An 18,686-nucleotide genomic window follows, 5' to 3' on the forward strand; every position below is an offset into this window, starting at 1 on the left:
TCTCTGTTTAATTCCTTGCTTCTTTGTCTGTTTAATAGATGTCATCAGTGTTTGAACCTGACAAGCATTTTATACACTTTTTTCAGGTACTTGACAACAAAATAACTGGGGAGCCAAGGAAGTCTTCTCCACAGTGATAGAAGCACGGCCATGTTTGTTTACCAGTTCTGCTGGGTCTCAGGAGGTTTTTAAAGATCCTTTTTTATTGCGAAGATGTGTCAGAAAAGTGTGAAAAGACAAAAAAGGTCAGGTTTTAATAAAAGCTTTGGCCAGAAGTGATGCACCAAAATAATCTCATCATGTCGATGACACTTGACTCCCCGCGGGCGACACCGTCTTGTTTTTTTTTTCTCGCTTTCATAAAACAGACTCACCATCTTTTTATGAAAATATAAACATTTTAAAATGTTCCCTTTCTTCTCCCAGGTCTTAAAAAAAGTCCAAAAAGGTGACAATAAAGCAATAAATAAGGTATAAAAAGGCAAGATGATTAAAAAAAATTATTTAAATCCTGTATGAGGTAGTTGGAGTCAAAGGAGGTCAAATTCCTTGGTGGCCAGAAGGTGGCGCTGTGTTAAGACAATAGTCTTCATGACATCAGAAGGTGGCGCTGTGTTGTTAAGACAATAGTCTTCATGACAACAAATTACCCTAAAAACGTCCTTTTGTTCCACAGTTGCTATGGCGACATCAGATGTCACTCCAGAGGACCGCCCGCCCCCTCTTGTCCACGCTGGCCACGTACTCGCCAGACAGTGACCAGCAGATGGCGCTGATGGCGGCGCTGAAGGACGAAAGAGAAGAACAAGGTTTAGATGCTCCTGGATGTCTAGTTGAGACCACCTGGACCACCGACTGAGATCCGTCACATTCCAGCTCCTTCCAGACTCCTCCTGAAGATTCAACTCATCGTTCTCACTTCAGTCTTAGCTTGACAATAAACTAGCAGTTAGCACCAAGCAGAGGGTCCCGGTCTCAGACCAGATCCCACAAATAACGGTCCCTGACCTGGGACTGGAGACCATCTTCTGAGTTCATCTGCTTTGTACAGTAGTTAGATGTTAGCCACCACGTTAGCCACACATTACTTACACGTTTACCACACATGAGCCCCCCACATTGTTTACATGTTAGCCACACATTACTTACACATTAGCTACCTTGTTAGCAACACATTATTTACACATTAGCCACACACTACTTACACGTTAGCCACCTCGTTAGCGCGTCTGTGTTTACTAACAAGACATCATGGCCAAGCCGAAGCAGAGTTTCTTAACATGGAGATATTCTCACTAGTTTTCTTTTGTCGAGCACAAAGAACATTTTAGTTAAATGTAAGTTGTGTCTTGGATCAAAGATCCTATCTACTGCCCAAAACAGCAATTCAAATCTGTTGAAACACCTACAAAAGCAACATGCTTCGACGAAGCTAGTAAAGAGAGACACACAGCGGCTGGATTATAACAGAGGGACTTGCTATCCAGGACAACATTGATAGAGACATTGCAGCGTATGTGATAGAAGACATGCAGGCTATTTCTACAGTGGAGTCACCCGCTTTCAGGCAGCTGGACACAGTGGACAGTGAGCACATAAACATGGAAAGCAAGCTAAAGAAGACACTCCAAACTCTGCCTCTGCTCATCATTCAGCACTGAAGGTACACACTCTGTCAATTCTCTTATATACTCTCTCATTCTAGAATTCTAGAGTGTTTGATTATCACATCACTAAATGTATAGACTATAAAGTTCACAAACATAAAGAGGGATCCTAGTGGGCCAGGCCAATCTTTCCTTTTCTCTAAACTAAAACTGGGGAAATGCGTAGAGTGTTCTGGGCTTCAGTACAGTGTTGATCTCATGAAGACATGATTTTATTTCACAATTCTTTGAGAGAAAAAATCGCCTGGTTAGGCGTGTGTATAGCAGTATGTGTGCTGTATATTTACTTGGGTGAGGCCAGCTTTACAGCTATGTTGTGACATGTTTTTATTATGCGGTTTGTTACTTATGTATGTTATGTTGCAGCTATTTAAAATAGTTTTGTCAATTTGTTCTGGCCCAAAATAAATTGGCCCTTTGAAACATATCTTTGTCTTTGTGTGTTGTATGTAGACCACAGTGCTTAGCAGAGTTCAGTGATGCAAATGCATGTCAAGTTGATCAACAGATTGTATTATTCTCCAGTGCAATAACAGTACTGAAATGAAGGCTAAAAGGCCATTAATGGGAGCCTTACATTAAAAAAAAAGAAAAAAAGAAGTAACTAAATAGTTACTTTTCACAGTAACGCAATACTTTTTGGTGTAAGTGACTGAGTTAGTAACTGAGATACTTTTGAAATAAAGTAACTAGCAACTGTAACTAGTTACTGGTTTTCAGTAATTAACCCAACACTGCTAATCATTAGCCACACGTTAAGAGCACATTAGCCACATGTTAGCCACACGTTAAGAGCACATTAGCCAGATGTTAGCCACACGTTAGCTACTCATTAGCCACATGTTAACAGCACATTAGCCACATGTTAGCCACACGTTAAGAGCACATTAGCCATACGTTAAGAGCACATTAGCCACATGTTAGCCACACGTTAGCTACTCATTAGCCACATGTGAACAGCACATTAGCAAAATGTTAGCCACACGTTAAGAGCACATTAGCCACATGTTAGCCACATGTTAAGAGCACATTAGCCACATGTTAGCCACATGTTAACAGCACATTAGACACATGTTAGCCACACGTTAAGAGCACATTAGCCACATGTTAGCCACACGTTAACAGCACATCAGCCACATGTTAGCCACACGTTAGCTACTCATTAGCCACATGTTAACAGCACACTAGCAAAATGCTAGCCACACGTTAAGAGCACATTAGCCACGTGTTAGCCACACGTTAGCTACTCATTAGCCACATGTTAACAGCACATTAGCAAAATGTTAGCCACACGTTAAGAGCACATTAGCCACATGTTAGCCACACGTTAGCTACTCATTAGCCACATGTAGGCAGCACATTAGCCATATGTTAGCCACGCGTTAGCTACTCATTAGCCACATGTTAACAGCACATTAGCCACATGTTAGCCACACGTTAGCTACTCATTAGCCACATGTTAACAGCACATTAGCCACATGTTAGCCACACGTTAACAGTACATTAGCCACATGTTAGCCACACGTTAACAGCCCATTAGCCACATGTTAGCCACACGTTAACAGCACATTAGTTACATGTTAGCCACATGTTAGCTACTCATTAGCCACATGTTAACAGCACATTAGCAAAATGTTAGCCACACGTTAAGAGCACATTAGCCACATGTTAGCCACATGTTAACAGCACATTAGCAAAATGTTAGCCACACGTTACGAGCACATTAGCCACGCGTTAGCTACTCATTAGCCACATGTTAACAGCACATTAGCCACATGTTAGCCACACGTTAAGAGCACATTAGCCACACGTTAGCTACTCATTAGCCACACGTTAACTACACATGATGGACATGTTAGCAACATGTCACCTGTGTTTGTCAGCGAGGCGTGTTTCCAAGTTGCCACTGAAGACGTTCCACACATAGACGGCGCCATCTGCTGATCCAGCCGCCACAAAGCCAGCGTCTGGGCTGAGAAGACATCAAGACTGACGTGTGAGCCAAACTACCAAGCGAAAGGGAGCGTTTTATTAATTGCTTTATTGGTGTTTGTGAAGCCCACCTGATGGCCGCCTTGGTGCTGTCACTGCCACACTTGAAGCCCTCGGCCCTGAGGGCAAACAGAAGGAGTCAGTTAGCTCGTGAAAAGCACGCCACGCCGCGTGAGCTGGTGTTTACCTGAAGGCGGCCGTCTGGCTGCTACACCTGCGCACGTCCAGCAGTTGGAGGCCGTCGTCACGACAACAGCTGAGCAGCTGACGGCGGTCGGCGCTGAGGTCCAATGACGTGACTTTGCCCTGAGCTTCTAGCTCGTGAACGCAGCTGGCCAGCCTGGAACAGCAACGACTCATTAGCATGCTGCACTTCCTGTTAGGTCCACTTTAGAAGTTCAGGACTCATCTTGGACCTGTTAGCATGCTAACGTTAGTATGCTAGCTCTTTTTTTTTTTTTTTTTTAGCTAATTGCATAGATATAATCTTTAGTTATATGTTGGTGCTTGATGCATGCTAATATTAGCATGTTAGTATTTTATACACTTTTTTGAAGTACACACCTTGGTACATAACATATGTTACAGTTAGGATACCTCAGCGTAAAATATTTTGTTACTTGACGAATGACACATTTTAACTTGTTAACGTGACTATGCTAGCATTTAATGCTAATTTTGATGGCGGGAGCTGCCATGCAAGGCCCTAACTAGGACCCATCAGGAGATGGGTGAGGTGTCTTGCTCAAGGACACAATGGACATGACGAGATTGGTCGAAGGTGGGGATCGAACCAGGAACCCCCAGGTTTCTGGCACGGCCACTCTCCCAACTGCGCCACGCCGTCCCCAAAAAAAGTGTATAAAGGATATCACCACATGGGCTCAGGAACACTTCAGAAACCCACTGTCAGTAACTAAAGTTGGTCGCTACATCTGTAAGTGCAAGTTAAAACTCGACAATGCAAAGCGAAAGCCATTTATCAACAACACGCAGAAATTCCGCCGGCTTCGCTGGGCCCGAGCTCATCTAAGATGGACTGATACAAAGTGGAAAAGTGTTCTGTGGTCTGACGAGTCCACATTTCAAGTTGTTTTTGGAAACTGTGGACGTCGTGTCCTCTGGACCAGTGGTCCCCAATCACCGGGCCGTGGATCGATTGGTACCGGGCCGCACAATAAATAATTTTAAAAAAATAAAATATGTTTTTAATTTTTTTAAAATTAAATCAACATAAAAAAACACAAGGTACACTTACAATTAGTGCACCAACCAAAAAGTCTGCAGGAATACAGTCCGTAAGCACACATGATTGTATTTTTTTATGACAAAAAAAACAAAAAACCCTGCAATGTGATGCTGTCATTAAATTCTAAGTAAATGATTATTTGATTATTTGCAAAAAAGATTAAGTTTCTCAGTGTGAACATTAAATATCTTGTCTTTGCAGTCTATTCAATTGAATATAAGTTGAAAAGGATTAGCAAATCATTGTATTCTGTTTTTATTTACCATTTACACAACGTGCCAACTTCACTGGTTTCGGATTTTGTATATGCATTTTTTTTATCTTGCCGTAATAACCATAGAAAAAAAGTTACCTGGTGTCCCAGAATCGGATCTTGTGGTCAAAATGTCCGCTGATGAGGAGGTTGTCGGAGCAGACGACGTCGCTGCAGAAAGACGGCACGTCCACCAGCCGAACACCTGAGCAGCACAAGTGTGGTGTTGATGTGAGTACTAATGCCCCCTGTTGGTGGACGGTGTCACCTACAGGCGGCTCTGTGGGGGTCCCACAGTCTGATGGTCCCGTCTGCACTTCCTGTGACCACCTGATGAAGACTGAACCTTGCAGCGGTCACCTTCCTCTTGTGACCTGTCAGAGTCAGCTGACACACACACACACACACACACACACACACACACACACACACACACACACACACACACACACACACACACACACACACACACACACACACACACACACACACACACACACACACACACACACACACACACACACACACACACACACACACACACACACACACACACACACACACACACACACACACACACACACTGGTTATCATTTGAAATGGGGACCAAGTTTTTGATCATGACCTGCGGGGACCATCCTTTCTACAGGTTGTGGAGGCATAAAAAAAATGGTGTAAAATGTCCACTGCCCAATTAGCTCATACATGTCTTTAAATCTCTGGATTGATGAAGTAATGTGCTGATCATTCTTACCGGGGACCCTGGGGAAAAAGAGTTCATATGGTTCATGGGGACCACATTTAAATCATTTTGCATAATTCATACAAATTTGTACGTGACTACTGAGGACCCTTTAAAAAAAAAAAAAAAAGTTAATGTCAGAATAATTATATCTAAATGATCACAATACTTTGTGTTGAAATGAGTTCCTGGCAAGAAGACAAAAGCTGTCTTTGAAACCTACCAAGAAGAAGGCTCGTAAAACTCCACTGTGTAAGGGGGAAAGCAACATGAAGGGTTTATTGTATTCTCTCATGTATGGTAATCAACAGAAAGATATTGTTCTAAACCAAGGACTTCAAAGCGGAGAGAAGACAGGATCTGCCCAATTTCCAGACGACCTCTTTTTGAACCTCCTTTCTAAACTATTTTACGACCTCTTTTTGAACTTTTTTACAAACTCTTTTTGAACTGACCTTTTCTGTGGACTGTTTTTTACGACCTTTTCTGTGAACTGTTTGCGACCTTTGTCCTTTGGAAGAAGCTGTGGCCATGTGGTCGGGGGAGGGTCCAAAATAAAAGAAGGAGGCGTGCAATCTTTTGGCAAAACGTAATGACACTGTACAATGGTACAGATGTGCACGTTTCTCCTCACTGAACCACATTGAATTCTGTCTCTGTTTGATTCTTTGCTTCTTGTCTTGTTTAATGGATGTCGCCAGTGTTTGAACCTGACAGTTCAAATGAACTATGACATGATCCTCAGAATACAGCACTACAGCTGTCCTCTTATAGGAAGTTTCACCACTTAAATGTTAAAGCAAATCCTGCATCTTCTGTGACATTACTGAAAACTGCTATTTAGCAGTAATGAAGTTGTCTGCAACTCCAACTACCATATATAGAAGGATATAGAATGGATCTGACTACCATTTAAAAAGGTTTCCCTTTAGGGGACCAGTTTTTTTGTCCCCATACCGTCAGAGATCCCCTAAAGGTGACTGTGTAAACAGAGCGATGTCCCCATTAAGTAAGCATTGCCAGAACACACACACGCACGCACACACACACACACGCACACGCACGATACGTACACACACCCATAACGCAGTTGTGACCTTGTTGGCATTACCTTGGGAACGGGGTCATCCAAACGCCACATCAAAGCAGACTTGTCGTACGACCCCGCCAAAATCCTGTGACCCTGAGGAAAAAAAACCAAAAAAAACCAGGCCTCCATCTTTATGAGCGCTTGGACGCCATACCCACCCTCGGGTCAAACTCGACACAGGTGATGCCCTCCGTGCTCCCGTCCAGGCTGGCCCTGTGTCTTAGGGCACCTGGTGACATCACCGATGGACGCATGTCAAGTTCTGTTCCATGGTGCGGACAAGGCGCGGCGTACCTGCTCTGACGTGCCACAGTTTGACCATCCTGTCAGTTCCTCCGCTGGCCAGCAGGGCGGAGCTGGAGCAGAAAGTGGCCGCGTTGACTCCCTGCTCATGTGCGTCCTGTGAAACGACAAACAATTCAAAACTACTCCCAAAGTCTGTACCGGGGCTGTATTTAGTCCAGACCAGGACATGGCCCCATGTTGCATCTTACCAGGACCTGAAGGGCGCGGACCGGAACTCTGGCTGACATAGAAACTCTGACAGGACACAGCAGGTCCTCCTCCAAACCACAGAGACTTTGGCCCCGCCTCTTCCTGTCGACAGAAACATGACTTCCTGGATTTTTGCCATGTTAGCCATAGACATCTTATAAGTAGACGCAACATCGAGCGCTACTGCCTACTGCCGCTGACGAGACGCGGGGCCGCCATCTTGGAGTGGTGATCCGCTCCACTCAGTGGAATTCATTTGGCAGGAGCAATGAACTGTCAACGCATTTAATTCACCTTACCTCACTGAATACTAGGGATGTCCGATAATGGCTTTTTGCCGATATCCGATATTCCGATACTGTCCAACTCTTTAATTACCGATACCGATATCAACCGATACCGATATATACAGTCGTGGAATTAACACATTATTATGCTTAATTTGGACAACCAGGTATGGTGAAGGTCCTTTTAAAAAAAAATTATAAAATAAAATAAGATAAATAAATTAAAAACATTTTCTTGAATAAAAAAGAAAGTAAAACAATATAAAAACAGTTACATAGAAACTAGTAATTAATGAAAATGAGTAAAATTAACGGTTAAAGGTTAGTACTATTAGTGGACCAGCAGCACGCACAATCATGTGTGCTTACGGACTGTATCCCTTGCAGACTGTATTGATATATATTGATATATAATGTAGGAACCAGAAATATTAATAACAGAAAGAAACAACCCTTTTGTGTGAATGAGTGTAGATGGGGGAGGGAGGTTTTTTGGGTTGGTGCACTAATTGTAAGTGTATCTTGTGTTTTTTATGTTGATTTAATAAAAAATAAAAAATTTAAAAAAGATACCGATAATACAAAAACTGATACCGATAATTTCCGATATTACATTTGAAAGCCGATATTATCGGACATCTCTACTGAATACCACTGATTTTCACGCGGCTTTTTTGTCATACGTGTAGCTATGATAAAGGACACATGTTTTGGCGTGTTTTATTATTCATAGTTTGCTTAACAGTAATAGAATATTCTTATCTGTTATAAATTACCAGACGTCCGAGATCAAAACTGGGAATATAATCCCACAGAAGGGTGGAAAAAAACGGTCAGCTTTTTTAAGTTGAAGAAACAATATGATTAGGTTATATAAACATGCGTATATCCTACATAAACAATGTATGAATACATTAGATATCTATACATCTTATAGACTATCTCTGTTGCTGCGGCAGCAGAGAGTTTATTCTGTCTTGACACTTTGTGTTGATATTTTGTATTACATTTTTCAATTAAATTATGTTTACAGTGATTGTTTTATATGTATTTTTGATGTATGTCGCTTTGGATAAAAGCGTCTGCCAAATACTTAAAACCTCTAAAGGCCTTAGTGGCCAAATGCGTGGACAGCACTTTTTAGTTCTTATTTCCAAAATTGTGTACACTACTGAATTGGGGTCTTATGGCCGCTTATGTGGACACTTATACTGCTATCTGGTGGTGTCAGAAGAGTATAACATACAATGGAATTTGGAAAAAAAAAAAGTGTAAAAATAAAAATTTGCATGTCACTACACATAAAGTACACGTTTGTGTACTTATGGACTAAGTACATCATATCAAAAGATGATTTTTAGTTTTTAATTCTAATTAGGGTCCAATAAGCCCAAATAGCAAAGAGAAATAAAAAAAAAGCATGTAAACAAACAGCTTGGGCCTTAAGAGGTTTTTAAACATAAACATATATAAACACCTGAAAGTCTTTATACCAGCTAAAACCACCAATCTTGGATTCAGAACAAAACCAAATTCTGTCTTACCTAACAATGTTAGTATTTGAATATTGTTACTTGAAGACTTATTCCTGCTTACAATTATACTGTTAAGAAAGTATTGTCTTATACTTTGCCTAAAATGAGAATGCATCATAATCAGTGGCGGCTGGTGAATTTTGTTTTTCATGTTATGTTATCCAAGTATGACATTTTTAAATGTAATTAATTTCATTGACAAGCAATTCTATTATGGTCATACTATTGTTTGCTAGCGGCTACGATTTCAGTACTATTGAAGATCTGCTCCTTCTCAACTCTGTGGTAATATTATTTTCACAAAATACAACCTATGGTACGTTAATGTTAAATGTTACTTGTGAAAAGTAATCCCCCGATTCCTATTTTCAACAGTCCGCTCATTTGAGCAGGAAAACGCTGAACACCAGCCCGGCATCTTTGTTTTCTACCTGTCAACTGTCAGTTTAGGCTGCTCGCTGGCTCCTCATCACCACTTCAAAATGGCGGCCGAATTTCTCGCGTCACAGCAGCCAAAGCCGCGTCTACTTATAAGATGTCTACGATGTTAGCTACAGGTGGGATTTATGGCTCTTCTGGAGCCGGATCTTGACGAGTGGTTCCTTTCCAAGAGCCGTTCAAAGGACTGGCTCATTATTATATATATTTTCAACTCTTTTTTTCATGAAGTAAACATTCCCTCGTATCAGTTATACCAGGTGTGTCCAAAGTGCGGCCCGTAGCTATTTTTTTAACGGCCCGCGGCACAATCGTTAGCATTCTAATACACCGATAATTTCTGATATGACATTTTAAAGCATTTATAGCATTTAAACACACACCTAATGAAATGAGTATATTGATATTTTGCCAGTAGCCATGGGTGTCAGGATGTTTGTCGCCATGAGGGAATTATGTTTCTTTGCTTTAAACTAAGACGGTCAATCTGATAATTGACAGTTGCATGGTGAGTTTTTATTAGAGATAAAATCTACACGCTGAGGAGAAAAAGTTATTTCTTAATTAATGACAGTTAACATGCGTGAAGTAACAAAATCTTTGACTCTGACGTGTTTACCAGCAAAATTTGCTCAAAATCTAGCATGCTAACATGAGCATGCTAGATTTTTAGCTAATTTAGTCAAGTAACAAAACATATGAGCAAATCGGCAAGAAAAACCTAGCATGTGAAAGAATTTACTATTTTCAATGCTAACTAAATACATTGATAGCATACACATACACCTAAAGAAATAACTATATTGATATTTGGCGACGACCTAAAAACCTAGCAATGCTAACGTTAGCATGCTAACAGTTAGCATGAGTCAAGTAACAAAATATTTGACGTTGATGGGTGAGCCCTGACATATAAAATAAGTTCATGAAGCGATGACACACATGTTCATTGATTAGTTATTAAATCAGTAAATCAAGAAATAATACATTGAATCTTGAAATAATAAACTAAATCATGAACTCAATAATTATATGATTAAATCATTAATTCAATGATTAAATCCTTAAATGTACATTTACATTGAATAAACTAATGATGTATATAACTTCAATTATAATTAATTACGGACACATTTATTATTACACTTTTTTTTAAAATTATAAATGTCGCATTAATCATGCATACATGCAGGTTAATAACGCAATTTATTTTTACCGCACGTCGCCAATTTGACTTCAAAATATGCCCAAACGGGACTTTAGATAATACTGTTACCAAGTTTTGAATAAATAAATGACATGTATTAAATGAAACATTGAAATATTTTCCTGAATGACAATCTGACAATAACATTGCATTCGTGTCCAAATATTGGGCTATTTTTTTAGTTTAATTCAAATTATTCAAGCTAATATTAACCTGGGATTAATTGCGATTAATCCAAATATGTGATTAAAAAAACTGCACTCATTTTATTTTTTTTACTTTTACCTCATTAGACGCTCCATAGTTTGGTTGAGTTTAGGATGAAGGAATGTGTGCGTACAAGTTATTCATACCCAATAATAAATGAACTAATCGGCCACTCTCTCGTTACAAATCCAGGGCCCTTTCAAAATAAAGCGAGCACTCACTCAAAGAGCTCTTTGATGGTGGTCAGAATACTCGGCGAAGATTCCGAAGCTGACCTGCAACAGGAAACGGCAGCTGAGTCGTGACGTGGGCTTGACGGAAGGTAAGGGAGTGATCTCACCTCAAGAGGCGACCGTGACTTTTTTCTGGAGAGCTCTCTTTGAAGGACAAACGCCTCAGGTTGGCAAGGCTGAAGGAGCTGGAAAACAACAAACGTTTGCAACAACTTGGAGAGCAAGACTAAAAGTCTTTAGTGAGTTTTGTCCCTCATGGGAAATGTACATACACAATATAATAAACAATATTGTTTTTTTCTTAGTATTCACATTTTTAACTGTACATTACATTAACATTATATACCGTATTTTTTGGAGTATAAGTCGCTCCGGAGTATAAGTCGCACCGGCCAAAAATGCATAATAAAGAAGGAAAAAAAACATATATAAGTCGCATTTTTGGGGAAATGTATTTGATAAAAGCCAACAGGAAGAATAGACATTTGAAAGGCAATTTAAAATAAATAAAGAATAGTGAACAACAGGCTGAATAAGTGTACGTTATATGAGGCATAAATAACCAACTGAGAACGTGCCTGGTATGTTAACGCAACATATTATGGTAAGAGTCATTCAAATAACTATAACATATAGAACATGCTATACGTTTACCAAACAATCTGTCACTCCTAATCGCTAAATCCCATGAAATCTTATACGTCTAGTCTCTTACGTGAATGAGATAAATAATATTATTTGATATTTTACGCTAATGTGTTAATAATTTCACACATAAGTCGCTCCTGAGTAGGGCTGCAACAATTAATCGATTAAAATCGATTATAAAAATAGTTGCCCATTAATTTAGTCATCGATTCGTTGGATCTATGCTATGCGCATGGGCAATTATTTATTTTTATTTTTAAATTTTTATTTTTTATAAACCTTTATTTATAAACTGCAACATGTACAAAAAGCTGAGAAACAATAATCAAAATAAGTATGGTGCCAGTATGCTGTTTTTTCCCCAATAAAATACTGGAAAGGATAGAAATGTAGTTTGTCTCTTTCATCCGATTATTAATCGATTAATCGAAGTAACAATCGACAAATTAATCGATTATCAAATTAATCGTTGGTTGCAGCCCTACTCCTGAGTATAAGTCACACCCCCGGCCAAACTATGAAAAAAACTGCGACTTATAGTCCGAAAAATACGGTATATACTTGCAGTGTGCATATAAAACATATTACATATTGTTATGGTGTCTGTTACTACATTATATATATACTTGCAGTGTGTATATTGTACATATTACATATTGTTATGAAGGTGTCTGTTACTACATTATATATATACTTGCAGTGTGTATATTGTACATATTACATATTGTTATGAAGGTGTCTGTTACTACATTAAATATATATACTTGTAGTGTGTATATTGTACATATTACATATTGTTATGAAGGTGTCGGTTACTACATTAAATATATACTTGCAGTGTGTATATTGTACATATTACATATTGTTATGGTGTCTGTTACTACATTATATATATACTTGCAGTGTGTATATTGTACATATTACATATTGTTATGAAGGTGTCTGTTACTACATTATATATATACGTGCAGTGTGTATATTGTACATATTACATATTGTTATGAAGGTGTCTGTTACTACATTATATATATACTTGCAGTGTGTATATTGTACATATTACATATTGTTATGAAGGTGTCTGTTACTACATTAAATATATATACTTGTAGTGTGTATATTGTACATATTACATATTGTTATGAAGGTGTCTACCGCTTGTCCCTTTCCCTTTTTTGTCACGGGGGATGCTGGAGTCTATCTCAGCTGCATTCGGGCGGAAGGCGGGGTACACCCTGCACAAGTCGCCACCTCATCGCAGGGCCAACACAGATAGACAGACAACATTCACACTCACATTCACACACTAGGGCCAATTTAGTGCTGTTAATCAACCTATACCCAGGTGCATGTCTTTGGAGGTGGGAGGAAGCCATAATATAATAAAATCCCCTGAAGAGCAGGCTTGTAGGGGATGCAGCCCGGCCCCGGCTAGATTTTTTTAACACAATGCGGCCCCCGAGTCAAAAAGTTTGGGGACCCCTGATCTACAATGTAAATAGTCATGAAAATAAAGAAAACCCATTGAATTAGAGGGTGTGCCTGTACTGTATATTTACACAAAGTATCAGATTGGTATCGCCGATACTAGCCTGAATTTTAATTGGTACAGTATTGGACCGCTATCCCAGCCTGACAGGTACAAGGGTGACTCACGCACCTGGAGCGCCTCTCATTGCGGGTGTTCATGCGGGCGGCGGCCTGCTGTTTGGGGTGGATCATGTCCTCCAGCAGGCCACTTCCTCGCACCTTCTCCTCCCGAAGTTGTGACTCCGCCCACCTCTGTTGCTCCATCAGGCCGTCGTACTTCTCCTTCAAAAGTCGGTTGTCCTCTTCGACCCGCTCCACCCGTGTCCGCAGCTGATAGCGGACGTCAAGCGTGTCCTTCAGCCGACGCTCCTCCTGCAGCAGCCTGAGCACAAACAATCACGCTGGCACCAGGAGGCGTCCACCTTGGCGTCCGCAGGTGTTTGCGCCACACCCACCTCTCCCGCTGATCCTCCAAAATGTTCTCTTTGATTTTCATCTGCTTCTGTAGTTCCACCACTTGATAAGCTAACTGCAACACAAACACATTTCAAGGTTCTCTTAGTGACATACCTGTCAATATTTTCATTTCAAAATATGAGACATTTCCCTAGAAAATAGAAAATTCCATATATTAATATTGCTTAACCACAGTGTCTGTCATCATTATCCCTAATTTTATCATCATTATGTATATATACACACACACAGACATATATATGTATACATATATGTATATATATGTTTACATATGTATGTATACACATATATGTATATATGTGTGTATATATATATATATATATATATATATATATATATATATATATATATATATATATATATATATATATATATATATATATATATATATATATATATATATATATATATATATATATATATATATATGTATATATATATATGTAAAGTGAATTGAAGTGAATTATATTTATATAGCGCTTCTCTCTAGTGACTCAAAGCGCTTTACATAGTGAAACCCAATATCTAGATTACATTTAAACCAGTGTGGGTGGCACTGGGAGCAGGTGGGTAAAGTGTCTTGCCCAAGGACACAACGGCAGTGACTAGGATGGCGGAAGCGGGGATCGAACCTGGAACCCTCAAGTTGCTGGCACGGCCGCTCTACCAACCAAGCTATACCGCCGTTTGTGTGTGTGTGTGTGTGTGTGTGTATATATATATATATATATATATATGATAAAACTGCACATTTCAGAGTGGCCTTTTATTGTGGGCAGCCTAAGGCACACCTGTGCAATAGCCATCCTGTTTAATCAGCACCTTGATATGCCACACCTGCAGTCAGGTCGAGATCCCCGATGAGGACGACGAGTATGCAGATGATATTCCCTGTGGGATGGATTATCTTGGCAAAGAAGAAATGCTCACTAACACAGATTTAGACAAATTTGTGAACAATATTTGAGAGGAATAGGTATTTTGTGTATACAGTAAAAGTTTTAGATCTTTGAGTTCAACTCATGAAAAATGGGCGCAAAAACAAAAGTGTTAACGTTTATATTTTTGTTCAGTTCATATATATGTATATATACGCGTATATATACATACATGTACTGTATACTGTATACACATATATGTATGTAAATGTATATATACATATGTATATATACATGCATATATATATACATATATGTATGTAAATGTATATATACAAACATTTATATTTACACATGTATATCTACATATATTAGTATATATAGTCGTATATACTGTATACATATACAAGCATATATATGTATATGTACTGTATGTATATATACATATATGTTTATACCCATATGTAAAGTTATATATGTGTACATACATATATATGTATGTATGCTATATGTATATATACATATATATGTAAATACAAATACATATATATAATGCGTATATAAAATATAATGTGTATAGAATGTCAAACATAAACATTTAAAACATGTTTAATTGAATGTATTCAATGTATTTGCTCAAAATCCCGCAAATGTATTATGTAAACTATGTTTGAATGAGTATGCATTGACTTGATCACTCATCTTATAACAACCCACATCACCTTTCAGGTGAACATTCGCAATAAGATAAAGAAGTTAAAAATAAATTAATGAAATTCATTTTTTCAAAATTGATTAGTCACATGAGTAAAGTCGTTATTTTAAACAACCCTAATTGTGACACCTTGCTGTTTCTGCTTCGTCTACACAAGAAACAAACATTAAGTTTGGATCAGTTGACATGCACGTTTGAGCGCCGTTAAGACACACATTTGATTGGTCCAAATGACGCTCGTTGGCCAAAGTATGCTGGGAAATTGCAGGCTTTGGACAAAGTTGCAAAGCCGCGCATAAACCGCGAGTTTTGGTTGAATTTGCATAAATTGGCGCCCTCGCAAATTCCTAGAGGGACTGAATAAGACATTATTTATCACATCCCCTAAATTGTTGATGTTCGCAGAGAGCAGGACAAAGTGTGCCGACACATCAGCACAAACACGTCGCATGTTGAGGTTCGGAAGGTCGCTATCAGACAGTGGTCAGCTGGATATCTGTTGGACATTGGACAGACATTAGGACCTCTTTTAAGGTTAGAGACACATAAAGTTGGGACTACTTTATCAACTGCACATTAACACATTTAAACTAAAATGTAAAGAAAAGAACATTAAAACAGTTTTTTTAAATGAGGGGACTGTGGGATTAGTCGTGATTAATCACAGTTAAGTTAAATGGGTTATACTTGTATAGCGCTTTTCTACCTTCAAGGTACTCAAAGCGCTTTGACAGTATTTCCACATTTACCCATTCACACACACATTCACACACTGATGGCGGGAGCTGCCATGCAAGGCGCTAACCAGCAGCCATCAGAGGCAAAGGGTGAAGTGTCTTGCCCAAGGACACAACGAACGTGACTAGGAAGGTAGAAGGTGGGAATTGAACCCCAGTAACCAGCAACACTCCGATTGCTGGCACAGCCACTCTACCAACTTCGCCACGCCGTCAAGTTAAACACTAGGACTGATGGCCCTAATAACCATATTTTATCACCCCTTTGCATGTAGAGTCAACCAGGCTAACCATTACACATGTTTTTGTAGAAACTGGAGATTCCAATAAGATATATTGTAGTGATGGGAGTATTGTGAATGGATCTGAGCTATGATTCAGTAATTGCTCTGTAGGGGGCAGTGGTGTTTGCATGCTGGTTAGAGCCAGACCCAGAGGGAACAAAAGTTAGCGAGCTGCACTGAACTGTACATTGTTTTGCTGTAAGGTATACACTACCGTTCAAAAGTTTGGGGTCACCCAAACAATTTTGTGGAATAGCCTTCATTTTTAAGAACAAGAATAGACTGTCGAGTTTCAGATGAAAGTTCTCTTTTTCTGGCCATTTTGAGCGTTTAATTGACCCCACAAATGTGATGCTCCAGAAACTCAATCTGCTCAAAGGAAGGTCAGTTTTGTAGCTTCTGTAACGAGCTAAACTGTTTTCAGATGTGTGAACATGATTGCACAAGGGTTTTCTAATCATCAATTAGCCTTCTGAGCCAATGAGCAATTAGAACACTGGAGTGATAGTTGCTGGAAATGGGCCTCTATACACCTATGTAGATATTGCACCAAAAACCAGACATTTGCAGCTAGAATAGTCATTTACCACATTAGCAATGTATAGAGTGTATTTCTTTTAAGTTAAGACTAGTTTAAAGTTATCTTCATTGAAAAGTACAGTGCTTTTCCTTCAAAAATAAGGACATTTCAATGTGACCCCAAACTTATGAACGGTAGTGTACATGACAGCAATAAAAGGCTGATTCGTGTCTCGTGGTCATTCTGCCGACATGACAAAATTGTAAATCTAACAGAGCGGCTGCACTGATTTCCTTGTAAGTCTTGATTACATTGACAAAATAAAACTTCTGTATATGTGTGGATTTTACTTCCGGTAGCCAACAAGCTAAAATCAATCAATAAATGGATGTGGGGTCTGGGGCGGGGGTGTCCAAACTACGACCCGCCGCCGTCTTCAATTTGGCCCGTAGACGTCATCAGTTCAACAAGGAATCGCAACGCGGAGTGCTTTCTAATTAATTTAATTTTAAATACCTGACAAGCTGTTATTTAAAACTTTGCTGCCATCTTGTGGATAATAGTAGTAAATCGGGTCAATGACCATGAATTGTGGATCGAAACCTTCCTCAGTCATGGCGCACAAAAAAAATACTGTATGCAACCAACACAAAAGGTCAACACACATGGTCACATACAACACAAGCTGCTCACTGAACTATGTTGATAATATTAAAAAAAAACAATATCCAAACATTATAAAAAATATGTATATAGTATTTCTGAATAATTTCAAAACTTTAAGGAGGTCGTCACGGAAGTGAACAAGGTAGGAGCCGAACATTCACATACTCTTAATATCCAATTATATTACTTATAGAGATGTCCGATAATATCGGCCGGCCGATATTATCGGCCGATAAATGCTTTAAAATGTAATATCGTAAATTATCGGTATCGTTTTTTTTATTATCGGTATCGTTTTTTTTTGTTTTTTTTAAAATTAAATCAATATAAAAAAACACAAGATTCACTTACAATTAGTGCACCAACCCAAAAAACCTCCCTCTCCCATTTACACTCATTCACAAAAAAGGGTTGTTTCCTTCTGTTATTAATATTGTGGTTCCTACATTATATATCAATATATATCAATACAGTCTGCAAGGGATACAGTCCATAAGCACACATGATTGTGTGTGCTGCTGCTCCACTAATAATACTAACCTTTAACAGTTAATTTTACTAATTTTCATTAATTACTAGTTTCTATGTAACTGATTTTATATTGTTTTACTTTCTTTTTTATTCAAGAAAATGTTTTTAATTTATTTATCTTATTTTATTTTATTAATTTAAAAAAAAAAGGACCTTATTTTCACCATACCTGGTTGTCCAAATTAGGCATAATAATGTGTTAATTCCACAACTGTATATATCAGTATCGGTATCGGTTGATATCTGTATCGGTAATTAAAGAGTTGGACAATATCGGAATATCGGATATCGGCAAAAAGCCATTATCG

The 18,686-nt window shown here is 38.8% G+C and overlaps 1 protein-coding gene across 2 annotated transcripts in view; it reads right to left on the bottom strand.

Annotated features, from left to right (window-relative positions):
* Positions 1 to 239: 239 nt before the first annotated feature.
* LOC133658624 (protein Atg16l2) overlaps positions 240 to 18,686 on the bottom strand; it is a 43,204-nt gene continuing 24,757 nt past the window's right edge. Inside the window, exons 4-17 of one of the 2 annotated variants that reach the window (XM_062060853.1) lie at positions 14,026 to 14,099; positions 13,701 to 13,952; positions 11,503 to 11,580; positions 11,384 to 11,437; positions 7,488 to 7,590; positions 7,288 to 7,393; positions 7,152 to 7,222; positions 7,015 to 7,086; positions 5,434 to 5,548; positions 5,261 to 5,366; positions 3,847 to 3,999; positions 3,731 to 3,778; positions 3,538 to 3,639; positions 240 to 784 (exon numbers count right to left, since the gene is read on the bottom strand). In XM_062060853.1, the coding sequence (XP_061916837.1) occupies positions 691 to 784; positions 3,538 to 3,639; positions 3,731 to 3,778; positions 3,847 to 3,999; positions 5,261 to 5,366; positions 5,434 to 5,548; positions 7,015 to 7,086; positions 7,152 to 7,222; positions 7,288 to 7,393; positions 7,488 to 7,590; positions 11,384 to 11,437; positions 11,503 to 11,580; positions 13,701 to 13,952; positions 14,026 to 14,099 (1,428 nt within the window). In that variant the 3' untranslated portion in view covers positions 240 to 690. The remainder of the gene's footprint in view (positions 785 to 3,537; positions 3,640 to 3,730; positions 3,779 to 3,846; positions 4,000 to 5,260; positions 5,367 to 5,433; positions 5,549 to 7,014; positions 7,087 to 7,151; positions 7,223 to 7,287; positions 7,394 to 7,487; positions 7,591 to 11,383; positions 11,438 to 11,502; positions 11,581 to 13,700; positions 13,953 to 14,025; positions 14,100 to 18,686) is intronic. The other variant, XM_062060854.1, reaches the window with a different exon arrangement.

This window comes from Entelurus aequoreus, linkage group LG10, assembly GCF_033978785.1.
Source record: "Entelurus aequoreus isolate RoL-2023_Sb linkage group LG10, RoL_Eaeq_v1.1, whole genome shotgun sequence".
In the NCBI taxonomy this organism is placed as follows: Eukaryota; Metazoa; Chordata; class Actinopteri; order Syngnathiformes; family Syngnathidae; genus Entelurus; species Entelurus aequoreus.